We start from the raw sequence: 27,459 nt of genomic DNA on the forward strand, positions 1-27,459 counted from the left end.
AGACTTAGCCTTGTCTTGGTTTAACTCTTATCTTACTGACAGGATGCAGTGCGTCTCCCATAACAATGTGACCTCGGACTATGTCAAGGTAACGTGCGGAGTTCCCCAGGGTTCGGTTCTTGGCCCTGCACTCTTTAGTATTTACATGCTGCCGCTGGGTGACATCATACGCAAGTACGGTGTTAGCTTTCACTGTTATGCTGATGACACTCAACTCTACATGCCCCTAAAGCTGACCAACACGCCGGACTGTAGTCAGCTGGAGGCGTGTCTTAATGAAATTAAACAATGGATGTCCGCTAACTTTTTGCAACTCAACGCTAAGAAAACGGAAATGCTGATTATCGGTCCTGCTAGACACCAACATCTATTTAATAATACCACCTTAACATTTGACAACCAAACAATTAAACAAGGAGACTCGGTAAAGAATCTGGGTATTATCTTCGACCCAACTCTCTCGTTTGAGTCACACATTAAGAGTGTTACTAAAACGGCCTTCTTTCATCTCCGTAATATCGCTAAAATTCGTTCCATCTTGTCCACTAGCGACGCTGAGATCATTATTCATGCGTTCGTTACGTCTCGTCTCGATTACTGTAACGTATTATTTTCGGGCCTCCCTATGTCTAGCATTAAAAGATTACAGTTGGTACAAAATGCGGCTGCAAGGCTTTTGACAAAAACAAGAAAGTTTGATCATATTACGCCTATACTGGCTCACTTGCACTGGCTTCCTGTGCACTTAAGATGCGACTTTAAGGTTTTACTACTTACGTATAAAATATTACACGGTTTAGCTCCAGCCTATCTCGCCGATTGTATTGTACCATATGTCCCGACAAGAAATCTGCGTTCAAAGAACTCCGGCTTATTAGTGATTCCCAGAGCCAAAAAAAAAGTCTGCGGGCTATAGGGCGTTTTCTGTTCGGGCTCCAGTGCTCTGGAATGCCCTCCCGGTAGCAGTTAGAGATGCTACCTCAGTAGAAGCATTTAAGTCCCATCTTAAAACTCATTTGTATAATCTAGCCTTTAAATAGACCCCCCCTTTTTTAGACCAGTTGATCTGCCGTTTCTTTTCTTCTCTCCTCTTCTCCCCTGTCCCTTGCGAGGGGGAGTCGCATAGGTCCGGTGGCCATGGATGAAGTGCTGGCTGTCCAGAGCCGGGACCCCGGGTGGACCACTAGCCTGTGCATCGGTTGGGGACATCTCTGCGCTGCTGACCCGTCTCCGCTCGGGATGGTTTCCTGTTGGCCCCGCTGTGGACTGGACTCCCGCTGATGTGTTGGATCCACTGTGGACTGGACTTTCACAATGTTATGTCAGACCCACTCGACATCCGTTGCTTTCGGTCTCCCCTAGAGGGGGGGGGTTACCCACATATGCGGTCCTCTCCAAGGTTTCTCATAGTCATTCACCGACGTCCCACTGGGGTGAGTTTTTCCTTGCCCGTATGTGGGCTCTGTACCGAGGATGTCGTTGTGGCTTGTACAGCCCTTTGAGACACTTGTGATTTAGGGCTATATAAATAAACATTGATTGATTGATAGCTCAGTTGGTAAGTGGCCGTGCCAGCAACTTGAGGGTTCCAGGTTTGATCCCCGCTTCCGCCATCCTAGTCACTGCCGTTGTGTCCTTGGGCAAGACACTTTACCCACCTGCTCCCAGTGCCACCCACACTGGTTTAAATTTAACTTATATAATGGGTTTCACTATGTAAAAGCGCTTTGAGTCACTAGAGAAAAACGCTATATAAATACAATTCACTTCACGTTATACATTTTTCAAAACTATCATTATTTTTATTTTGTATTTTTATTTTATTTTTCAATTCACTCTTCAGGTTCATTATTCTAAAGGGTAGTAGTTCTAGCGTACACACATCAAGTACGATATTATATTTTATACACACATTTTTATTATGTCCTAAATTTTATTGTATTTTTATTTACACTTTTTTGTATCCATTAATGCATTTTGTTCTTACTTATTATCTGTATGTGTGCTTTCGACATTGTTAAAATGCTACATGTTTTTTTAGGTGAGGGACAATTCAAACAAGTGTTGTCACTGCCAAAGCATGGAAATATGATACCGGCTTTTGGAATGTTGTTTACAATGAAAACTATATAAAAAAAATAGAGTAATATTATTATAATTAAATCATTCTGTTCTATACTTCATCGTATAATTGATATTAGGGATTGTGTCCTTGCTTTAAAAAACAGTTTTAAAAAAAACCTAACCGTAATAACGAACCAGTCTTTTGAACGGCTCTTTGAAAGGAACGGCTCCTCGAGAGCCATAAATCCCATATTGATCACTCACGCTCGACGTGCTCGCGCCACAAATCCTCGAGCAAGCTCAGGCGCGCTCCCGACAATACAACTTTATTACTTGGTGTATTTCAACAGGGGTGTTGTTGATATATTCAAGGGGTGTTTGTTGATATATTCAGAATAAGTATCTGATATATAAATACAATCCATGCTCAAACTATGATATAGTTATGAACAACAATAATGTATACAGTGCAGTCACACGCGGTAATATGGGATTATATGAGGAAAGACTCATATCAGACCATAACATTTAATATAATAAGCGCAGTGGAATCGTTATAACATAAGTTTGTAACACATGAGTAGTTTTTTTTCCCCTTTTTTTTTGTGTGAACATACCAAAACATCTACACATCAGGTTGAGTAAATAAACATGTCAAGAAAAGAAAAGCAAATACAATAAAGTATTAAAATAACAATAAATAATAATAATACACTTGAGTAGTTATTTATTGTTACCCACAATTCCTTGCGATTTGATCACGTGGTTTAACCGCCTCCTCCGACATAACGCACAACCTGAAACTCTGCATTCTAAAGCTTCTGGTAACTATATTATCCCGTTTGAAAGGAAACCATCTAAACCCACACTTTATTGACAACTTGTTTGTGGTGAAAGCTATTTTCTTCATACGACTTTTTTATTGTTAAACGTGCCGCGTCATCGGCTAATGTTAGCATGCTAGCCCCTCGGCCAGCAAGCGAAACGATGACGTGAACGTAATAATTGTCTAATACTCAACATTTGTGTTTGTATGTTGACTTTAATGAGCTAAATGCGCTTTTGCCTGACGTGTTTTCGTCGTCTCTAACTCGTATACGTGTAACTTCCTGGACTGTTAGCCCCAAGTCAGATACTTTCCCGATAACAGATGATGGGACGATACCTGGCAGATACTTTCCTGATACTGATACCAGATGATTACATCACTTAAAATGTACTTGTAGTCAACCGTGTTGTGTCCTCTTCTTCACTCCAGGCTGCTGAGTAAATCACTACAACTATAAAATTGCAAGATGTCGTCCGGAGCTCTTTTCCCCAGCCTGGTGAGCGGATCCAGAGGAAGCTCCAGCAAGTACCTGGTGGAGTTCCGCGCCGGCAAGATGACCCTGAAGGGGAAGACGGTGACGGCCGACAAGCGTAAAGGAACCGTGTACGTACAGCAGACCGACGACTCCCTCATCCACTTCTGCTGGAAGGACAGGACTACGGGGAACGTGGACGACGTCAGTAACGCACATTCACCTCAGAACATCCTCCCGTAGTGGCCTATATTTACTTAACTGCACAGAGTGGCAGGCATCTATCAGTATTTGAGATAGACATAACAAATATAACTAGTCCACTATGGACTGAACTCACTATTATGTTAGATCCACTACGGAATGGACTCTCACTATTATGTTAGATCCACTACGGACTGGACTTTCACAATATTATGTTAGATCCACTATGGACTGGACTCTCACTATTATGTTAGATCTACTATGGACTGGACTTTCACTATGATGTTAGATCCACTATGGACTGGACTCACTATTATGTTAGATCTACTATGGACTGGACTCTCACTATTATGTTAGATCCACTATAGATTGGACTTTCACAATATTTTGTTAGATCCACTATGGAATGGACTCTCACTATTATGTTAGATCTACTATGGTCTGGACTTTCACACTATTATGTTAGATCCACTATGGACTGGACTCTCACTATTATGTTAGATCCACTATGGACTGGACTCAAACACTATTAACTAGATCCACTATGGACTGGACTCACACTATTATGTTAGATCCACTATGGACTGGACTCTCACACTATTAACTAGATTCACTATGGACTGGACTCTCACACTATTATGTTAGATCCACCATGGACTGGACTTTCACTATATTATGTTAGATCCACTATGGACTGGACTCTCACTATTATGTTAGATCCACTATGGACTGGACTCTCACACTATTATGTTAGATCCACCGCGTACTGGACTCTCACACTATTAACTTGATCCACTATGGGCTGGACTCTCACACTATTATGTTAGATCCACTATGGACTGGACTTTCACAATATTATGTTAGATCCACTATGGACTGGACTCTCACTATTATGTTAGATCCACTATGGACTGGACTCTCACACTATTATGTTAGATCCACTATGGACTGGACTCAAACACTATTAACTAGATCCACTATGGACTGGACTCACACTATTATGTTAGATCCACTATGGACTGGACTCTCACACTATTAACTAGATTCACTATGGACTGGACTCTCACACTATTATGTTAGATCCACTATGGACTGGACTTTCACTATATTATGTTAGATCCACTATGGACTGGACTCTCACACTATTATGTTAGATCCACTATGGACGGGACTCTCACTATTATGTTAGATCCACTACGTACTGGCCTTTCACAATATTATGTTAGATCCACTATGGACTGGACTCTCACACTATTATGTTAGATCCACTATGGACTGGACTCTCACACTATTATGTTAGATCCACTATGGACTGGACTCTCACACTATTATGTTGGATCTACTATGGACTGGACTTTCACAATATTATGTTTGATCCACCATGGACTGGACTCTCACACTATTAACTAGATCCACTATGGACTGGACTCTCACACTATTATGTTAGATCCACTATGGACTGGACTCTCACTATTATGTTAGATCCACTATGGACTGGACTCTCACAATATTAACTAGATCTACTATGGACTGGACTCTCACACTATTATGTTAGATCTACTATGGACTGGACTCTCACTATTATGTTAGATCCACTATGGACTGGACTCTCACTATTATGTTAGATCTACTATGGACTGGACTCTCACTATTATGTTAGATCCACTATGGACTGGACTTTCACAATATTATGTTAGATCCACTATGGACTGGACTCTCACACTATTATGTCAGACCCACTCGACGTCCATTGCATCCGGTCTCCCCTAGAGGGGGGTGGCCCACATATGCGGTCCTCTCCAAGGTTTCTCATAGTCATTCATATCGACGTCCCATTGGGGTTGTGAGTTTTTCTTTGCCCTTATGTGGGCTCTGTACCGCGGATGTCGTTGTGGCTTGAGCAGCCCTTTGAGACACTTGTGATTTAGGGCTATATAAATAAACATTGATTGATTGATTGATAAGTATAGTTGATTTTGTGTTTTGATTTGTTGATGTGCAGGACTTGATCATCTTCCCCGACGACTGCGAGTTCAAGAAGGTCACCCAGTGCACCACCGGGCGGGTCTTTGTGCTCAAGTTCAAGTCAGAGTCCAAGAGACTATTCTTCTGGATGCAGGTAAGCGCGCCGCTGCACGCACCGCTGTCGTCTTTAAAGGAATGGAAGGCTTGACGCCCGTTCTTGCCTCCAGGAGCCCAAGTCGGACAAGGATGACGAGTACTGCCGGAAGGTCAACGAGTACCTGAACAACCCCCCCATCCCGGGAGCGGCAGGCAGTGGGGGTCACGAGCTGTCGTCGCTGGGGGGCGAAGGCGGCCTCCAAAACCTGCTGGGAAACATGAGCCACAACCAGCTGATGCAGCTGATCGGAACCAGCGGACTGGGTGAGTTGCCGTTGCCATGGAAACACAACAGGAAATGAATAATTTTGTCAACAACCCGTCGATGTTGACCAACTCACGAAAGCCGCTGATCAGAACCAGCGGACTAGGTGAGGGATTTTTTTATTTAGCCTTTATTTAACCAGGTAAAATCGGAACCACTAAATCACTGACAAAACATTATTTATTTATTTATTTTAAACTAGATCTTTTATTAGTCCTTCTGAACAAATCAATTGTTTTTACAAAAATCAATTTCCATGTAGGATTTGCCTTGGTGCGCCACCACTGCATTTTCGTTAAGCCACACCTAGAAAATAAGGGCTTTTTTGGGGGGTTTTTTGTACTTGAAAACGAATTAAAGTAATATAATATATCGTAGCCACCAGAAGAAATCACACAAAGTCTGACGCTATTTTTTAACTTTTATTGCCAATCTTATGATAACAGAAACGGCACAATTCCAATAGGTTTTTACCCCCCCCCCAGTTTGAACAGTAACACTGTTTGAATATTTGATGTGATACTTTGGCGTGCCACTAGATGGAGCCAGGTACGCGTGCCACAGCTTTAGAATCACTGCGCTAGAATCCAGTTCCTCATCATTTTCACTATGCTTGGTTTCAGGAGGTCTGGGCGCTCTGGCAGGACCAGGACTCGCCAACCTGCTCGGAGGGGGCGGACCCACCGCCAGCAGCTCCTCATCCAGGTGAGGTCCACCTTTCAACCTTCTTGACTGGCACACAGGTGTAAAGTTGTCAACTTTCATTACTATCTTACTATCGTGGATGCTCATAAGCGCTTGTCAACATAACCCACATTGAAAGTAGCTGGCACCTTTCATATTTGATACCAGCAGTTAGCAAGGAGGTCCAGGTACAGAGAAGACCCTCTGGATAAGGAACTCCCCTTTTATTTTGAAGTCCACTCCATCCAACCTGAACTTATTAGTTAATGAGGTCATTAGAGACAACAATCTTTACGTCATTGGTCTTAGCGAAACCTGGCTCAAACCAGACGATTTTTTTGCGCTAAATGAGGCATCTCCTCCTAACTACGAATGCACATATTGCCCGTCCCCTTAAAAGGGGTGGGGAGGTCGCACTAATATACAATGAAAACTTTAACCTTACCCCTAACCCAAATAATAAATATAAATCGTTTGAGGTTTGAAGTTAGATCCAACTGGAGGGCGATACTGATTATCGATACTTTTGACTTGAAATGCTTTGATCACTGAATGATGTCACTGGTGCAAAATAGTCAATGTTGTGTAGAGAGAGACAACACAATTTATGCTTTTTTTTACATTTAATAATATTGAACCATTTTTTAGGCATGTGGACCATATTAATCCCATTAGAAATAATAAAAAAAAAGTGTTCTATGAATCTGCGATAATCTAATCCAGATTAGAGAAATTCAGGTATAGTTTTTTCTAATCTGGACCTGGACTCATGTGGTCTACTAAACAGGGCTGAATGTGTCTTAAAAATAGAAAAAAGGCTTCACAAATGACAATGTGTTTTTTGCAATCTTTAGTCTGATATCATTGAATGGTTTTTAATGTGGACCTGTATCATTATTATTACATGCTTCAAAATGGTTATTATAGTTTCATGAAATCAATTAAAGATTTCAGAAACTTTGTTATGGTTCCTTACAAACCATTTATTTATATTTTCTGCTAACTTGTTGCTGTTTATTTTGCACGCATGACTACGGGGGCTATTATAACAATCTACAAGGTTAATGCAGTTCACTTCTTTCTTCCCCTCAATTTATCTGCTTTCTTATGTATGTCAAGTTATCATTACATTTATGTATTGTTGATAATAGAGGTAATTATTGTTACTATTCATTATCAATAGTACTATTTCTATTGGTATTTGTATTGATCCATTTGTAGTGTAATAATGTTCATTGTCATTTCTGTGTTATTAATATTTACTTCACTAACTTCTTTGATATCTTTTTTACTATCATATTTGTACATATTGTGTTTGTTATTGTTGTCTCTCTGTCTTATCCCCGCCATTTCTCCCTCTGTCTTCCTTTTTTTCCGGCCCGGCTGCACCAAATGATAATAATATAAATACATTTAATAAAGTCAAATACAAATAAGACAACAAGAGAAGTAAATGTGTACAGCAGATATAGATCATCTACATCTACTATATGATTTGTCTGAGTAGCTAGAGAGGACAAAAAAAAAAAAAACATTTTGCATGGTGACAAAAAGGATTGAATGACATTTCAAGTATCAGCCTGGTATCGACTATCAGTATCGCCCACCATTCAAATCAGCCTCTGATCATGTTGACGTTAAGAATAACACAACATGTGTTTTTCATTTGGCTCTCAAGTTTTAGGTGGACTTAAGCGAGCACTTGTTAGGACTCAGTGAATGAGTTGGTCGACACAAGCGGGTTGTCAACATAAGCGGGACTGACTTGTGTTCAGTGATCATTATTACAACTTCTTTATTTTTTTTCCCAATTCAAAGTTCTCGCAGTCAGTCGGCGGCCGCCACCCCGTCATCAAGCTCCGCCCCCAGGCTGAGCTCCTCCCAGGCCGCCCCCACCACCCCGGTGACCCCCGCCGCCTCGGTTGCCTCCCCCGCCAGCGTGGCCCCCACCACGCCAGGTAAGCGAGATGTGGACGAGCCATTGGTGGCCCGTCCTCCTCTGACCCCGCCCACTCTGACACAGCTCCAGCTCAGCCCCCACTGGTCCCCGCCTCCGTCGGAAGCCCCGCCTCCCACCAGGCCATTCAGCTCAGCGACCTTCAGAGCATCCTGGCCACCATGAACGTCCCGGCGGCGGCGGCGGCGACCTCGGGCTCAGCAGGTGAGAGAAGACGTCTTGACGTCATGGTGGCGATGAAGGCGGCTTGTGAAGGCGCTCTTCCTCTTCCTCAGTGGACCTGGCCAGCGTGTGCACGCCGGACGTGATGGCGCCCATCCTGGCCAACGCCGAGGTGCAGCGCCGGCTCCTCCCCTTCCTGCCCACCGGCGACAGCCTGGCTCAGAGCAGCGAGGAGATCCACAACACCATCAGCTCGCCGCAGTTCCAGCAGGTGATGTCATCCATCGCCCGCTTAACCAATCAAAGTCTCTGACGTCTTCTGTCCCCGCCCACAGTCCATGAGCTTGTTCAGCAGCGCGCTGGCCTCAGGTCAGCTGGGACCGCTCATGAGTCAGTTTGGACTGCCGGCAGACGCCGTGGACGCCGCCAACAAAGGAGGTGACTTCTTTCTTGTCCTTTCATAATCACATCAACAACGCCACATGGGGACTATATTACCCTTTTTTTAAAGAAACTATTTTATTATCATTTATTTCAATAGTTTCACAAAATTATGCAATATCTTGTCCTTTAACACTGCTGTGTATTTTTGTAAGAATTTTTTATATTATAAATTATTGCAATTTCATAAAATACAAAGTCTTGTCCTTTAAGCCCCTTTTTTAATTCATCCTTCCATCTTTCTGCCGCTTATCCGAGTCCAGATGGCGGGGCAGCAGTCTAAGCAGATACTTCCCTGTCCCCGGCCACCTTCTATAGCTCCACCTTCTCTAGCTCCACAGAGGGACACCGAGGTGTTCCCAGGCCTGTTGTGACACATAGTCCCTCCAACGTGGCCTAGGTCTGCCCTGAGAAATGCCCTAAACACCTCACCAGGGAGGCGTCCAGGAGGCATCCACCTCAGCTGGCTCCTCTGGACGTGAAGGAGCAGCAGCTCTACTATGAGTCTCTGCTGGATGACCGAGCTCCTCCCCCTAACCCTGAGGGTGATCTCCCCCCAACCCTGAGGGTGATCTCCCCCCAACCCTGAGGGTGATCTCCCCCCATCTCTGAGGGTGATCTCCCCCTAACTCTGAGGGTGATCTCACCCTATCTCTGAGGGTGATCTCCCCCTAACTCTGAGGGTGATCTCCCCCCAACTCTGAGGGTGATCTCCCCCCAACTCTGAGGGTGATCTCCCCCCAACTCTGAGGGTGATCTCCCCCTATCTCTGAAGGTGATCTCCCCCTAACTCTGAGGGTGATCTCCCCCTAACTCTGAGGGTGATCCCAAACATCTTGCAGAGGAAACTAATTTCCACTGCTTGTATTCGCCACCTTGTCCTTTCGGTCATTACCTAAAGTTCATGACCATAGGTGAGGGTAGGTAAATGGAGAGCTTCGCCTTCTGGCTCAGCTCCTTCTTCACCACAACAGAATGACGCCATCACTGCAGACGCAGCACCGATCCGTCTGTCAATCTCACGTTGCATTCTTCACTGGTGAATAAGACCCTGAGATCCTTGAACTTCACTCTTGACCCAGGGGGTACAGTTCACCCCCTTCCCACTGAGAAACATGGCCTCGGATTTGGAGGTGCTGATCCTCATCCCAGCATCTTCACACTTCAAACCACTGAAGGTCCCAGTCTAATGAAGCCAACAAGACCACATCATCTGCAAAAAGCAGAGATGTGATCCTCTGGCCACCAAACTAGACACCCTGACTGCAACTAGAAGTTCTGTCCATGAAGATCATGAACAGGACCAGAGTCCAACATCCACTGGGAACATGTCTGACTTACCACCGGCAACACAAACCAGATCACTGCTCCGCTCGTACAGGGACTGAATGGCCCGTAGCAAAGGACCCTGGACCCTGGACCTGTACTCCTGGATCACCCCCCACAGGACACGATTGAAGGCGTTCTCCAAATCCACAAAACACGTGGACTAGTTGAGCAAACTCTCATTCCCACTCCAGTACCCTATGAGGGTATAAATCTGGTCCTGGACAAAAACCACATTGTTCCTCCTGGGTCCGAAGCTCAACTAATGGCCAGACTCTCCTCTGGGAGGCTGAGAAGTGTGATCCCTCTATAATTGGAACACACCCTACTTGAAAAAAGGGACCAGCACCCTGGTCTACCAATCCAGAGGTACCGTCCCAGACTATGTTGAAGAGACATGTCAGCCATGACAGTCCCCCAACATCCGCATTGTTTGGGTCCAATCTCACCCTCTCAGTTATTTTGATGACCTCGGCTCCAGTGATGGACATGTGACCTCAGACTCTGCCTCCTCTATGGAGGGTGTGTCTGTAGGATTAAGGAGGTCCTCAAAGTCCACTATATCCCCAGTAGTGGCCAGCAGGTCCCCAATACGCACTTGGCCAGAGTCTCTGTGAGGCAGACTCTCTCTCGCTGGTCGTGGAGGAAGTCCTGGCCAGCAGACCCTCGCCTGGGCAACATGTGGTTTCTGGATCTTCTTTTCTTCATAAGAGTCTTTTGAACCGCTCTTAGTCTGACCCATCACCTGGGACCTTGGAAGCCACCAGGGGCCTGTAGCCCCCGACTACATAGCTCCTTGGATCATGAAGGTGGCCATTCATGGATTTATTTGAAGGAATTAACTATTTTGTTATAATTTATTGCAATGATGTCCTCTAACATTGCCCTTTTTTAAAATAATTGTATTATATATCATTTATTGCAATTATGTAACTGAATCTTGTCCTTTAACACTCTTTTTTTACCCAATAATTACAGTGAATGTCATTTTTAAATAAAATATATTAATTATTTAATGGTAGTACAAAAACGCTCTATAATAATAATAATGATGTCATGTATTTTTGCGGCGCAGACGTGGAGGCGTTTGCTCGAGCCATGCAGACCTCTAAAGGAGAGTCCAAGGACGATGAAGAGGACATGAGTCTGGACTAGATCACATGGAGGACCTGGTTTTTTTTCTTACACACCTGTCAATCATACCACACAACAGCTGTCAATCATTTATCACCTTTTCTTACCCGTTAGACTTGATAATAAAAAGTGAAAATGTGTTTACAGGAACTTTTATTATAAAGTACATCAAGACATGTGTGAGGAGGTTCATTCTTTATAAAAAAAAAAGTGAATATATTAGTTTAAAACTACGCCTGAAACCATGACAACAGTATGATGTCATCACACGTCCATATAAGGCCCTATAACTCATAATTACTGCATGAATTGCTCAAAATCAGACGACGGCTTCAAATATTTCATCTTAAATGTTGGCCGTGTAGTCGAGCACACCCTGAAGACTGGAATACAAAATAAATATGAATAGTTATATTTTAAATTAGCTACACTAAAATGACACCCACCACCTCAATTTGCTCTGGAATGTGATGCTAAGTCTGTGTGTGTGTATGTTTGTGTGTGCGTCTACGCGCTCGGGCAGCCGTGCGTTCCTACCGCACCATGCACGGACAGCGCCTTGTCCAAAGGGGCGGGGCGTCCGTTGACGCTCACATGACGGACGCAGCCGTGGAAGGCGGGGACACTCGGCGACACAGTGACGCCATCTGGAGGACAGGCGGAGGATTGCAGGTTATGTGACGGCCTTTTGACCAACTCCCAGATCGCATCCGAGAACTAACTTTAATATTATTAACTTATTTTTACACTTGTGTGTACATTAAAATGTGACTTCTAAATATTTAACACTTTTATGACGGCTGCAGTTTGACCCTGGAACAGATTATTACTACGTACCTTAGATCAGAGGTTCTCAAACTGTACCTCAGAAAACACTTCAACTACCACCATGATGACAACATTAAATACAGTAGTGTAGTAGACCTAAGTATTCATTAAGTACCACCATAATCACAACATTAAATACAGTAGTGTAGTAGACCTAAGTATTCATTAAGTACCACCATAATGACAACATTAAATACAGTAGTGTAGTAGACCTAAGTATTAAGTACCACCATAATGACAACATTAAATACAGTAGTGTAGTAGACCTAAGTATTCATTAAGTACCACCATAATGACAACATTAAATACAGTAGTGTAGTAGACCTAAGTATTCATTAAGTACCACCATAATGACAACATTAAATACAGTAGTGTAGTAGACCTAAGTATTCATTAAGTACCACCATAATGACAACATTAAATACAGTAGTGTAGTAGACCTAAGTATTCATTAAGTACCACCATAATGACAACATTAAATACAGTAGCGTAGTAGACCTAAGTATTCATTAAGTACCACCATAATGACAACATTAAATACAGTAGTGTAGTAGACCTAAGTATTCATTAAGTACCACCATAATGACAACATTAAATACAGTAGCGTAGTAGACCTAAGTATTCATTAAGTACCACCATAATGACAACATTAAATACAGTAGTGTAGTAGACCTAAGTATTCATTAAGTACCACCATAATGACAACATTAAATACAGTAGTGTAGTAGACCTAAGTATTCATTAAGTACCACCATAATGACAACATTAAATACAGTAGCGTAGTAGACCTAAGTATTCATTAAGTACCACCATAATGACAACATTAAATACAGTAGTGTAGTAGACCTAAGTATTCATTAAGTACCACCATAATGACAACATTAAATACAGTAGTGTAGTAGACCTAAGTATTCATTAAGTACCACCATAATGACAACATTAAATACAGTAGTATAGTAGACCTAAGTATTCATTAAGTACCACCATAATGACAACATTAAATACAGTAGCGTAGTAGACCTAAGTATTCATTAAGGTTTTATTTATATGTCATATTTTTGCCACTGTAAGATTACACAGTTTGAACAGTCACACTGTTTGAATAATGAAGTGATTCTCTGGTGGACCACTAGATGGCACCTGTGTGTACCACAGTCTTAGATGTTTGTGTGTGTGTGTGTGTACTAACCAGGAAGTCCTCCCACATAGACGACCTCCTTGGCGCCGGCAGAGCGGCCATGTTTGGGCCCGGTGCCGAGCTGGCGTGCGGCGTCCACGTGCAGCTGCAGCACGTTACTCTTCTTCACCACTAGAGGTCGCCAAACAGGAAGAGAAGGAAAGTAAGATCCTTGATGGCGGCGGCGGCGTGTTGGCGACTGACTGACCTGTGATGGCGTGCCAGCGTCCGTCACAAAGCGCTTCCTCCGGCGCCAGCGATAAGGAGAAGTCACCTTTGGCGCCACGCACAGACAACATGACCTACACACACGCCGCCATTTTAGCGCCACTCCTCACCGGCAGGTAGCTCCGCCCCCACACTCACCTCTCCTCTGCTCATCACCAAGCTCAGCCGCTGATTGGACGAGGTCCCAGCATGCAGCAGCGGTCCGGAGTCCGACGCCGGCCGCACCTCCAGGCGGAGCTCCAGGTCGTGGCCGAGCGCCAGTAACTCACCTGCGGGAAGGGGAGGAGCTTCCCGTCAGGAGGCGGCGAGGCAACACGGGGACAAGACAAAATGGCGGCTCACCTACGACCACGTGGCCTCCCTCGCCCGTGAAGTAGGCGCCGGGCTGCAGAGGCTTCCGGAAGCAAGGGACCGCCCCCTGGCTGTGGGCGGGGCTTCCCGCGGGCGCCTGGTTCAGCGTGAGGTCGCGGACGCACCCGATGAAGCCAGACGTGGCGGCGGTCTGAAGAAGCGGCGTGTGAAGGTGACGCGGAGAGGAAGTGGGCGTGGTCAGGTGACCTACCGTGAGCGATGGCGGCAGTCCTCCGATGTAAAGCGGCCCCATGAGGCGCGCCCTGACGCTCGCCGGGACCCTCTTGGACTGAGCGTTGACGCCGTCCACCACCAGACTCATCTTGTCCGCGTCCCGCTTGATGAACACCTGAGGACACGCCCCCATTTTAACTCCGCCTGCTGGCCAAGCAGCCCACCCCTCCCCGCGACGTCTCACCGTGTGCCAGCGCTGGTCGTCGATGGCGGCGCGACCTCGCAGGCTGACCTTGCGCCTCCCGCCCAGCGACAGCAGCAGGTGACCCTCCTGCACGCTCAGCGTCATGGCGGCGCCGCTTTGAGCGCTCGCCGCGTACAAGATGAGACCTGAGGAGGAGTTGACCCTCACGGCCAGCGAGATGTGAGGTCTGCCAGGACAAAGTGACCACGCCCACAACCATGAATACAAGTATTTGGAAATGATTACATTCATCAATAAATATTATTGTTCTAAATATTGCTAATAACATTAAAACTAATATAATATATTTAGGGATCAATAATGTGAATAATACAATAAACTTCCGCATACATAATACAATTAAAATAGTAATATTGTCGTGTGATTATAATAAATAACTATGAATGACATCATACATGATACAATTAAAATAGTAATGTGATTGATTATAATGAATGACATCATACACACACACACACACACACACATTATACTGAATGACATCACACACACACACACACACACACACATTATACTGAATGACATCACACACACACACATTATAATGAATGACATCATACACACACACACATTATAATGAATGACATCATACACACACACATTATAATGAATGACATCATACACACACACTCACTTGATTATAATAAATAACTATGAATGACATCATACACACACACTCACTTGATTATAATAAATAACTATGAATGACAATCATACACACACACATTATAATGAATGACATCATACACACACACTCACTTGATTATAATAAATAACTATGAATGACATCACACACACACACTCACTTGATTATAATAAATAACTATGAATGACATCATACACACACACATTATAATGAATGACATCATACACACACACTCACTTGATTATAATAAATAACTATGAATGACATCATACACACACACATTATAATGAATGACATCATACACACACACATTATAATGAATGACATCATACACACACACTCACTTGATTATAATAAATAACTATGAATGACATCATACACACACACACATTATAATGAATGACATCATACACACACACACACACACATTATAATGAATGACATCATACACACACACACACACACACACACACATTATAATGAATGACATCATACACACACACACACACACATTATAATGAATGACATCATACACACACACACACACACACACACACATTATAATGAATGACATCACACACACACACACACACACACACACACATAATAATGAATGACATCACACACACACACACTCACTTGGAGCTGAGCGAAGCAGGAAGTGAGTCGTAGTGTTGGTAGCTTAGCGTGGCGCCGCTAAAGTAGGTGGCGCCCACTTCCTGCTCCATCAGCGCCCCCTGGCAGGACTCTCTGGTGTGGCGACTGCGAGACTTCTTGTGCTTCCCCTGAAACATCAACATCAACATTTGAAATGTTGCATGAACATTTCTATGAAACATCAACATTTGAAATGTTGCATGAACATTTCTATGCTTCACTCATAAATATGTGGACTTGCAGTGTGTGTAGAGTGTGAGTGTATAGTGTGTGAGTGTGTAGTGTGTGAGTGTGTAGGTACGCACCTTGGACTTGCTGCCATGTTTGGGCGGAGCCACAATCTGCTGAGGCTTGTTGGCGGCAGGACAGTGGAGAGGAACGTTGACGTTGTCTTTCACCTTCAGCAGGTTGGCCACCATCTGAGGACTGACAGTCCTGGGAAACACAGCAAAGAGCAACAAAAAACATGAACAAAAATAGTCAAATAAAAAACAGTAACAAAAAGAACAATGAGAAGAAGAGTAACAAAAACAAGAGTAAAGTAGAACAGTAACACAAAGTGCAGTAATAAGAAGACTAAGAACAGGAAGAAGAAGAAGAGACACAAAAAGAACAGTATGAAGGAGAGTAAAATGAATAACAAAAAGAACAGTTAGAAAAATAACAACAAGAAGAGGAGTAACACAAAGAACAGCAACAAGTGGAACAGTAAGAAAAAGAGTAACAAGAAGAACAGTAAGAAAAAGAAGAGTAAGATGAACAATAACAAATGGAAGAGTAGCAAAAATAAAAATAAAAAACAGTAACAAAAAGAAGAGTAAAAACTAAAGTATGAAGAACAGTCACAAAATAGGAGCAAAAAGAAGAGAAAGAAAAAGAACAGTAGCAAAAAGGAGAGTAAGAAGATTAGAAAGAAGTAACAAAATGAAAAGTAAGAACAGTCAGTAAAAGAAGAGCCACATAAAAAATAAAACCCCACTGACAACAGGAAGAGTAAGAAGAACAGTAAGAAACAGTTAGTAAAATGAGAGTGACAAAGAATAATAATAGGAACAGTAAGAAGAACAGTAACAACAAGAACAGTAAGAAAAAAGCAACAAGAAGAGGAAGAGTAATAAAAGAAGAGTAACAAAAAAGAGTAAGAAGAACAATAAGTAAGAAGAGTAACAAAAATAACAGTAACAAGAACAGTAAATAAAAGGAGTAAGTAGAAGAGAAAGAGTAAGAAAAGAAAAGTAACAAAAGAAGTGTACTAAAAGAGGAGTAACAAAATAAGAGTAACAGAAGTAGAGTAATAAAAGAAGACTAATACAAGAAGAATAACAGAAGAAGAGTACCAAAAGAAGAGTAATAAAAGAGTATTAAAGGAAGAGTAAGAAGAAGAGTAATAAAAGAAGAGTAAGAGGAAGAAGAGTATCAAAAGAAGAGTAATAAAAGAGTAACACAAGAAGAGTATTAAAAGAAAAGTAACAAAAGAAGAGTAACACAAGAAGAGTAAAAAGAACAAGAGTAATAAAAGAAGAGTAACAAAAGAAGAGTAATACAAGAAGAGTAAGAAGAAGAGTAATAAAAGAGGATTAACAAAAGAAGAGTAATAAAAGAGTAACACAAGAAGAGTATTAAAAGAAAAGTAACAAAAGAAGAGTAAGAAGAACAAGAGTAATAAAAGAAGAGTAACAAAAGAAGAGTAATAAAAGAAGAGTAAGAAGAAGAGTAGTAAAAGAAGAGTTATAAAAAAGTAACACAAGAAGAGTATTAAAAGAAGAGTAACAAATAAGAGTAAGAAAAGAAGGGTAACAAAACAAGTGTAATAAAAGAAACGTACTAAAAGAAGAGTAACAATAAGAGTAAGAAGAAGAGTGATAAAAGAAGAGTAAGAAGAAGAGTATTAAAAGAAGAGTAACAAAATATGTGTAATAAAAGAAAAGTACTAAAAGAAGAGTAACAATAAGAGTAAGAAGAAGAGTAATAAAAGAGGTGTAAGAAGAAGAGTAACAAAAGAAGAGTAATAAAAGAAGAGCAATAAAAGAAGAGTAAGAAGAAGAGTAACAAAAGAAGAGTAATAAAAGAAGAGCAATAAAAGAAGAGTAAGAAGAAGAGTAACAAAAGAAGAGTAACAAAATATGTGTAATAAAAGAAAAGTACTAAAAGAAGAGTAACAATAAGAGTAAGAAGAAGAAGAGTAACAAAAGAAGAGTAATAAAAGAAGGGTAATAAAAGAAGAGTAACAAAAGAAGAGTAATAAAAGAAGAGTAATAAAAGAAGAGTGGATGCTGTGGGGCTGTCTTGGTTGACAAGACTCTGCAACATGGTGTGGACATCGGGGGTGGTACCTCTGGATTGGCAGACTGGGGTGGTGGTGGTGGTGGTGGTGGTGGTGCCTCTCTTTAAGAAGGTGAACTGGAGGGTGTGTTCTAACTATGGTGGGATCACACTCCTCAGTCTTCCCGGTAAGGTCTATTCAGGTGTGCTGGAGAGGATAGTCCAACCTCAGACTCAGGAGAAATAGTGTGGTTTTGGTCCTGGTGGTGGAACTGTGGACCAGCTCTATACTCTGGGCAGGGTCCTTGAGGGTGCATAGGACTTTGCCCAACCAGTCTACATGTGCTTTGTGGACTTGGAGAAGGCATTTCACCGTCGTGTCCCTCGGGAAGTCCTGTGGGGAGTGCTCAGAGACTATGGGGTATCGGACTGTCTGATTGTGGCGGTCCGCTCCCTGTATGATCAGTGTCAGAACTTGGTCAGCTCCCTGTATGATCAGTGTCAGAACTTGGTCCGCTCCCTGTATGATCAGTGTCAGAACTTGGTCCTCTCCCTGTATGATCAGTGTCAGAACTTGGTCCTCTCCCTGTATGATCAGTGTCAGAACTTGGTCCACTCCCTGTATGATCAGTGTCAGAACTTGGTCAGCTCCCTGTATGATCAGTGTCAGAACTTGGTCACCTCCCTGTATGATCAGTGTCAGAACTTGGTCCGCATTGCCGGCAGTAAGTCGGACCAGTTTCCAGTGAGGGTTGGACTCCGCCAAGGCTGCCCTTTGTCACCCATTCTGTTCAGAACTTTTATGGACAGAATTTCTAGGCGCAGTCAAGGCGTTGAGGGGATCCGGTTTGGTGGCTGCAGGATTAGGTCTCTGCTTTTTGCAGATGATGTGGTCCTGATGGCTTCATCTGGCCAGGATCTTCAGCTCTCACTGGATCGGTTCGCAGCCGAGTGTGAAGCGACTGGGATGAGAATCAGCACCTCCAAGTCCGAGTCCATGGTTCTCGCCCGGGAAAGGGTGGAGTGCCGTCTCCGGGTTGGGGAGGAGACCCTGCCCCAAGTGGAGGAGTTCAAGTACCTGGGAGTCTTGTTCACGAGTGAGGGAAGAGTGGATGGTGAGATCGGTGCGGCGTCTTCAGTAATGCGGACGCTGTATCGATCCGTTGTGGTGAAGAAGGAGCTGAGCCGGAAGGCAAAGCTCTCAATTTAGCGGTCGATCTACGTTCCCATCCTCACCTATGGTCATGAGCTTTGGGTTATGACCGAAAAGACAAGATCACGGGTACAAGCGGCCGAAATGAGTTTCCTCCGCCGGGTGGCGGGTCTCTCCCTTAGAGATAGGGTGAGAAGCTCTGCCATCCGGGAGGAACTCCAAGTAAAACCGCTGCTCCTCCACATGGAGAGGAGCCAGATGAGGTGGTTCGGGCATCTGCTCAGGATGCCATCCGAACGCCTCCCTAGGGAGGTGTTTAGGGCACGTCCGACTGGTAGGAGGCCACGGGGAAGACCCAGGACACGTTGGGAAGACTATGTCTCCGGGCTGGCCTGGGAACGCCTCAGGATCCCCCGGGAGGAGCTGGACCAAGTGGCTGGGGAGAGGAAAGTCTGGGCTTCCCTGCTTAGGCTGCTGCCCCCGCGACCCCACCTCGGATAAGTGGAAGAAAATGGATGGATGGATGGATAATAAATGAAGAGTAAGAAGAGTAAGAAGAAGAAATTAATAAAAGAAGAGTAAGAAGAATAAGAAGAGTAAGAGTAGTTTCAGAAAAAGGGGAGGAGTCAGAAGACCTCCTGATGAAGACGTTGCTGATGCATCCTGTCATGTTGTTGATGTTGTGGTGAGGACTTCCTCCCAGGAAAGTTCTTCCCTCCAGACTAGCAGCAGGCACACTCCCTCTGACCTCCATCCTCACACCCTCCTTGGACTTGTCCAGCACCTCCTTGGACTTCTCCAGCACCTCGTCCACGTACACACGCATGCTGAGGAGAGGAGGAAGACAACGTCAGCACCAGGCGGGAAAATGTGGCAGCCATCTTTATTTTTCTACCCGTTGATGTTGTTGTAGACGGCCACATAGTGGATGTTGTCATCGTGGTACCTCTTCTGACTCCTCACCTCGCTGTTACCTGCTCTCACCACCAGGTGGCCGTCCTGCAGGAACACCTGACACACTCCCTCCTGCACACACACACACACACACACACACACACACACACACACACACACACACACACACACACACACACACACACACACACACACACACACACACACACACACACACACACACACACACACACACACACACACACACACACACACACACACACACACACACACACACACACACACACACACACACACACACACACACACACACACACAGTGGGTCAGCGCCAGCAGAGCAGAGGAAGAGGAAGTGTACAGAGGAAGAGGAAGTGTGCAGAGGAAGAGGAAGTGTGCAGAGGAAGAGGAAGTGTGCAGAGGAAGTGTGCAGAGGAAGAGGAAGTGTACAGAGGAAGAGGAAGTGTGCAGAGGAAGAGGAAGTGTGCAGAGGAAGAGGAAGTGTGCAGAGGAAGAGGAAGTGTGAAGAGGAAGTGTGCAGAGGAAGAGGAAGTGTGCAGAGGAAGAGGAAGTGTGCAGAGGAAGAGGAAGTGTGCAGAGGAAGAGGAAGTGTGAAGAGGAAGTGTGCAGAGGAAGAGGAAGTGTGCAGAGGAAGAGGAAGTGTGCTGAGGAAAAGGAAGTGTGCAGAGTAAGAGGAAGTGTGCTGAGGAAGAGGAAGTGTGCAGAGTAAGAGGAAGTGTGCTGAGGAAGAGGAAGTGTGCAGAGGAAGAGGAAGTGTGCTGAGGAAAAGGAAGTGTGCAGAGGAAGAGGAAGTGTGCAGAGGAAAAGGAATTGTGCAGAGTAAGAGGAAGTGTGCTGAGGAAGAGGAAGTGTGCAGAGTAAGAGGAAGTGTGCAGAAGAAGTGTGCAGAGGAAGAGGAAGTGTGCAGAGGAAGAGGAAGTGTGCAGAGGAAGAGGAAGTGTGCAGAGGAAGAGGAAGTGTGCAGAGGAAGAGGAAGTGTGCAGAGGAAGAGGAAGTGTGCGACCTTGTCATGGTGTAAGAACATCAGTCCGTCCTTCTGCTGGCTTGTGAAGCTGAAGCTGAGGTAGAAGTTGTTCCTCAGAGTTGGAATGTTGCTGAGTGACAAGTCCAAGTAGCTCTGACCTGAGAAGTGAGCCTCGCGAGCCACCTGCCACAACAACAACAACAACATGTGTCACTGACACACCTGCCACAACAACAACATGTGTCACTGACACACCTGCCACAACAACAACAACATGTGTCACTGATACACCTGCCACAACAACAACAACAACATGTGTCACTGACACACCTGCCACAACAACAACAACATGTGTCACTGACACACCTGCCACAACAACAACAACATGTGTCACTGCCACACCTGCCACAACAACAACATGTGTCACTGACACACCTGCCACAACAACAACAACATGTGTCACTGCCACACCTGCCACAACAACAACAACATGTGTCACTGCCACACCTGCCACAACAACAACAACATGTGTCACTGACACACCTGCCACAACAACAACAACATGTGTCACTGACACACCTGCCACAACAACAACATGTGTCACTGCCACACCTGCCACAACAACAACAACATGTGTCACTGCCACACCTGCCACAACAACAACAACATGTGTCACTGACACACCTGCCACAACAACAACAACATGTGTCACTGCCACACCTGCCACAACAACAACAACATGTGTCACTGCCACACCTGCCACAACAACAACAACATGTGTCACTGACACACCTGCCACAACAACAACAACATGTGTCACTGACACACCTGCCACAACAACATGTGTCACTGACACACCTGCCACAACAACATGTGTCACTGACACACCTGCCACAACAACATGTGTCACTGACACACCTGCCACAACAACAACATGTGTCACTGACACACCTGCCACAACAACAACATGTGTCACTGACACACCTGCCACAACAACATGTGTCGCTGACACACCTGCCACAACAACAACATGTGTCACTGACACACCTGCCACAACAACAACATGTGTCACTGACACACCTGCCACAACAACAACATGTGTCACTGACACACCTGCCACAACAACAACAACAACATGTGTCACTGACACACCTGCCACAACAACAACATGTGTCACTGACACACCTGCCACAACAACAACAACATGTGTCACTGATACACCTGCCACAACAACAACAACAACATGTGTCACTGACACACCTGCCACAACAACAACAACATGTGTCACTGACACACCTGCCACAACAACAACAACATGTGTCACTGCCACACCTGCCACAACAACAACATGTGTCACTGACACACCTGCCACAACAACAACAACATGTGTCACTGCCACACCTGCCACAACAACAACAACATGTGTCACTGCCACACCTGCCACAACAACAACAACATGTGTCACTGACACACCTGCCACAACAACAACAACATGTGTCACTGACACACCTGCCACAACAACAACATGTGTCACTGCCACACCTGCCACAACAACAACAACATGTGTCACTGCCACACCTGCCACAACAACAACAACATGTGTCACTGACACACCTGCCACAACAACAACAACATGTGTCACTGCCACACCTGCCACAACAACAACAACATGTGTCACTGCCACACCTGCCACAACAACAACAACATGTGTCACTGACACACCTGCCACAACAACAACAACATGTGTCACTGACACACCTGCCACAACAACATGTGTCACTGACACACCTGCCACAACAACATGTGTCACTGACACACCTGCCACAACAACATGTGTCACTGACACACCTGCCACAACAACAACATGTGTCACTGACACACCTGCCACAACAACAACATGTGTCACTGACACACCTGCCACAACAACATGTGTCGCTGACACACCTGCCACAACAACAACATGTGTCACTGACACACCTGCCACAACAACAACATGTGTCACTGACACACCTGCCACAACAACAACATGTGTCACTGACACACCTGCCACAACAACAACAACATGTGTCACTGACACACCTGCCACAACAACAACATGTGTCACTGACACACCTGCCACAACAACAACAACATGTGTCACTGACACACCTGCCACAACAACAACAACAAGTGTCACTGACACACCTGCCACAACAACAACATGTGTCACTGACACACCTGCCACAACAACAACAACATGTGTCACTGCCACACCTGCCACAACAACAACATGTGTCACTGCCACACCTGCCACAACAACAACAACAACATGTGTCACTGACACACCTGCCACAACAACAACAACATGTGTCACTGACACACCTGCCACAACAACAACATGTGTCACTGACACACCTGCCACAACAACAACAACATGTGTCACTGACACATCTGCCACAACAACAACAACAACAACAACATGTGTCACTGACACATGCAAACACATAATTCTTGCACAACATCGACACATGACATTCATGTATTGATTTGTAACACAAATTGTTAGATTGAATCTATGTTTGCATATATTCTACTGTGTTTATAAGTGATATACTGTAGGCACTATAAGTGATATACTGTAGGCACTAGTGTGTTTATATGTGATATACTGTAGGCACTAGCGTGTTTATAAGTGATATACTGTAGGCACTAGCGTGTTTATAAGTGATATACTGTAGGCACTAGTGTGTTTATAAGTGATATACTGTAGGCACTAGTGTGTTTATAAGTGATATACTGTAGGCACTAGTGTGTTTATAAGTGATATACTGTAGGCACTAGTGTGTTTATAAGTGATATACTGTAGGCACTAGTGTGTTTATAAGTGATATACTGTAGGCACTAGTGTGTTTATAAGTGATATACTGTAGGCACTAGTGTGTTTATATGTGATATACTGTAGGCACTAGCGTGTTTATAAGTGATATACTGTAGGCACTAGCGTGTTTATAAGTGATATACTGTAGGCACTAGTGTGTTTATAAGTGATATACTGTAGGCACTAGTGTGTTTATAAGTGATATACTGTAGGCACTAGTGTGTTTATAAGTGATATACTGTAGGCACTAGTGTGTTTATAAGTGATATACTGTAGGCACTAGTGTGTTTATAAGTGATATACTGTAGGCACTAGTGTGTTTATAAGTGATATACTGTAGGCACTAGTGTGTTTATAAGTGATATACTGTAGGCACTAGTGTGTTTATAAGTGATATACTGTAGGCACTAGTGTGTTTATATGTGATATACTGTAGGCACTAGCGTGTTTATAAGTGATATACTGTAGGCACTAGTGTGTTTATAAGTGATATACTGTAGGCACTAGTGTGTTTATAAGTGATATACTGTAGGCACTAGTGTGTTTATAAGTGATATACTGTAGGCACTAGTGTGTTTATAAGTGATATACTGTAGGCACTAGTGTGTTTATAAGTGATATACTGTAGGCACTAGTGTGTTTATAAGTGATATACTGTAGGCACTAGTGTGTTTATAAGTGATATACTGTAGGCACTAGTGTGTTTATAAGTGATATACTGTAGGCACTAGTGTGTTTATATGTGATATACTGTAGGCACTAGTGTGTTTATATGTGATATACTGTAGGCACTAGTGTGTTTATAAGTGATATACTGTAGGCACTAGTGTGTTTATATGTGATATACTGTAGGCACTAGTGTGTTTATATGTGATATACTGTAGGCACTAGTGTGTTTATAAGTGATATACTGTAGGCACTAGTGTGTTTATAAGTGATATACTGTAGGCACTAGTGTGTTTACATGTGATATACTGTAGGCACTAGTGTGTTTACATGTGATATACTGTAGGCACTAGTGTGTTTATATGTGATATACTGTAGGCACTAGTGTGTTTATATGTGATATACTGTAGGCACTAGTGTGTTTATATGTGATATACTGTAGGCACTAGTGTGTTTATATGTGATATACTGTAGGCACTAGTGTGTTTATAAGTGATATACTGTAGGCACTAGTGTGTTTACATGTGATATACTGTAGGCACTAGTGTGTTTATATGTGATATACTGTAGGCACTAGTGTGTTTATATGTGATATACTGTAGGCACTAGTGTGTTTATATGTGATATACTGTAGGCACTAGTGTGTTTATAAGTGATATACTGTAGGCACTAGTGTGTTTATAAGTGATATACTGTAGGCACTAGTGTGTTTATAAGTGATATACTGTAGGCACTAGTGTGTTTATAAGTGATATACTGTAGGCACTAGTGTGTTTATAAGTGATATACTGTAGGCACTAGTGTGTTTATAAGTGATATACTGTAGGCACTAGTGTGTTTATAAGTGATATACTGTAGGCACTAGTGTGTTTATATGTGATATACTGTAGGCACTAGCGTGTTTATAAGTGATATACTGTAGGCACTAGTGTGTTTATAAGTGATATACTGTAGGCACTAGTGTGTTTATAAGTGATATACTGTAGGCACTAGTGTGTTTATAAGTGATATACTGTAGGCACTAGTGTGTTTATAAGTGATATACTGTAGGCACTAGTGTGTTTATAAGTGATATACTGTAGGCACTAGTGTGTTTATAAGTGATATACTGTAGGCACTAGTGTGTTTATAAGTGATATACTGTAGGCACTAGTGTGTTTATAAGTGATATACTGTAGGCACTAGTGTGTTTATAAGTGATATACTGTAGGCACTAGTGTGTTTATAAGTGATATACTGTAGGCACTAGTGTGTTTATATGTGATATACTGTAGGCACTAGTGTGTTTATATGTGATATACTGTAGGCACTAGTGTGTTTATAAGTGATATACTGTAGGCACTAGTGTGTTTATATGTGATATACTGTAGGCACTAGTGTGTTTATATGTGATATACTGTAGGCACTAGTGTGTTTATAAGTGATATACTGTAGGCACTAGTGTGTTTATAAGTGATATACTGTAGGCACTAGTGTGTTTACATGTGATATACTGTAGGCACTAGTGTGTTTACATGTGATATACTGTAGGCACTAGTGTGTTTATATGTGATATACTGTAGGCACTAGTGTGTTTATATGTGATATACTGTAGGCACTAGTGTGTTTATATGTGATATACTGTAGGCACTAGTGTGTTTATATGTGATATACTGTAGGCACTAGTGTGTTTATAAGTGATATACTGTAGGCACTAGTGTGTTTACATGTGATATACTGTAGGCACTAGTGTGTTTATATGTGATATACTGTAGGCACTAGTGTGTTTATATGTGATATACTGTAGGCACTAGTGTGTTTATATGTGATATACTGTAGGCACTAGTGTGTTTATAAGTGATATACTGTAGGCACTAGTGTGTTTATATGTGATATACTGTAGGCACTAGTGTGTTTATATGTGATATACTGTAGGCACTAGTGTGTTTATAAGTGATATACTGTAGGCACTAGTGTGTTTATATGTGATATACTGTAGGCACTAGTGTGTTTATATGTGATATACTGTAGGCACTAGTGTGTTTATAAGTGATATACTGTAGGCACTAGTGTGTTTATAAGTGATATACTGTAGGCACTAGTGTGTTTACATGTGATATACTGTAGGCACTAGTGTGTTTACATGTGATATACTGTAGGCACTAGTGTGTTTATATGTGATATACTGTAGGCACTAGTGTGTTTATATGTGATATACTGTAGGCACTAGTGTGTTTATATGTGATATACTGTAGGCACTAGTGTGTTTATATGTGATATACTGTAGGCACTAGTGTGTTTATAAGTGATATACTGTAGGCACTAGTGTGTTTACATGTGATATACTGTAGGCACTAGTGTGTTTATATGTGATATACTGTAGGCACTAGTGTGTTTATATGTGATATACTGTAGGCACTAGTGTGTTTATATGTGATATACTGTAGGCACTAGTGTGTTTATAAGTGATATACTGTAGGCACTAGTGTGTTTATAAGTGATATACTGTAGGCACTAGTGTGTTTATAAGTGATATACTGTAGGCACTAGTGTGTTTATATGTGATATACTGTAGGCACTATAAGTGATATACTGTAGGCACTATAAGTGATATACTGTAGGCCAGGGGTCACCAACCTTTTTGAAACCAAGAGCTACTT

The 27,459-nt window shown here is 43.1% G+C and overlaps 2 protein-coding genes across 4 annotated transcripts in view; one reads left to right on the forward strand and one right to left on the reverse strand.

Annotated features, from left to right (window-relative positions):
- Positions 1-2,789: 2,789 nt before the first annotated feature.
- On the forward strand, positions 2,790-11,837 carry LOC133653326 (proteasomal ubiquitin receptor ADRM1-like). 2 transcript variants are annotated; one of them, XM_062052491.1, is made up of 10 exons: positions 2,790-2,888; positions 3,323-3,569; positions 5,572-5,688; positions 5,762-5,954; positions 6,579-6,660; positions 8,458-8,597; positions 8,663-8,800; positions 8,872-9,029; positions 9,094-9,196; positions 11,601-11,837. In XM_062052491.1, exons 2-10 carry the CDS (start codon positions 3,360-3,362, stop codon positions 11,678-11,680), a joined length of 1,221 nt encoding a protein of 406 aa, XP_061908475.1. In that variant the 5' UTR covers positions 2,790-2,888; positions 3,323-3,359; the 3' UTR covers positions 11,681-11,837. The 2 variants fall into 2 exon arrangements, with proteins under 2 accessions (XP_061908475.1, XP_061908476.1); XM_062052492.1 differs by having other exon boundaries at positions 2,888-2,954.
- Positions 11,802-27,459, reverse strand: part of lama5 (laminin, alpha 5) — a 169,332-nt gene continuing 153,674 nt past the window's right edge. The window contains exons 69-80 of one of the 2 annotated variants that reach the window (XM_062052489.1): positions 21,337-21,480; positions 20,296-20,426; positions 20,036-20,227; positions 16,291-16,420; positions 15,968-16,113; positions 14,662-14,848; positions 14,455-14,592; positions 14,235-14,394; positions 14,031-14,161; positions 13,873-13,966; positions 13,677-13,796; positions 11,802-12,306 (exon numbers count right to left, since the gene is read on the reverse strand). In XM_062052489.1, coding sequence (XP_061908473.1) covers positions 12,167-12,306; positions 13,677-13,796; positions 13,873-13,966; positions 14,031-14,161; positions 14,235-14,394; positions 14,455-14,592; positions 14,662-14,848; positions 15,968-16,113; positions 16,291-16,420; positions 20,036-20,227; positions 20,296-20,426; positions 21,337-21,480 — 1,713 coding nt within the window. In that variant the 3' untranslated portion in view covers positions 11,802-12,166. Of the gene's footprint in view, positions 12,307-13,676; positions 13,797-13,872; positions 13,967-14,030; positions 14,162-14,234; positions 14,593-14,661; positions 14,849-15,967; positions 16,114-16,290; positions 16,421-20,035; positions 20,228-20,295; positions 20,427-21,336; positions 21,481-27,459 lie in introns of both variants that reach the window. The other variant, XM_062052488.1, reaches the window with a different exon arrangement.

The sequence above is a fragment of the Entelurus aequoreus genome, linkage group LG07 (assembly GCF_033978785.1).
Source record: "Entelurus aequoreus isolate RoL-2023_Sb linkage group LG07, RoL_Eaeq_v1.1, whole genome shotgun sequence".
Classification (NCBI taxonomy): domain Eukaryota; kingdom Metazoa; phylum Chordata; class Actinopteri; order Syngnathiformes; family Syngnathidae; genus Entelurus; species Entelurus aequoreus.

What these genes read in the sequence shown, in the direction of transcription:
- LOC133653326 (XM_062052491.1), top strand. Translation starts at nt 3,360, where the DNA reads ATGTCGTCCGGAGCTCTTTTCCCCAGCCTGGTGAGCGGATCCAGAGGA. An exon ending in CTACGGGGAACGTGGACGAC is followed by an intron (nt 3,570 to 5,571) that starts GTCAGTAACGCA and finishes GTTGATGTGCAG; the next exon opens with GACTTGATCATCTTCCCCGA. An exon ending in GCCAGCAGCTCCTCATCCAG is followed by an intron (nt 6,661 to 8,457) that starts GTGAGGTCCACC and finishes CCCAATTCAAAG; the next exon opens with TTCTCGCAGTCAGTCGGCGG.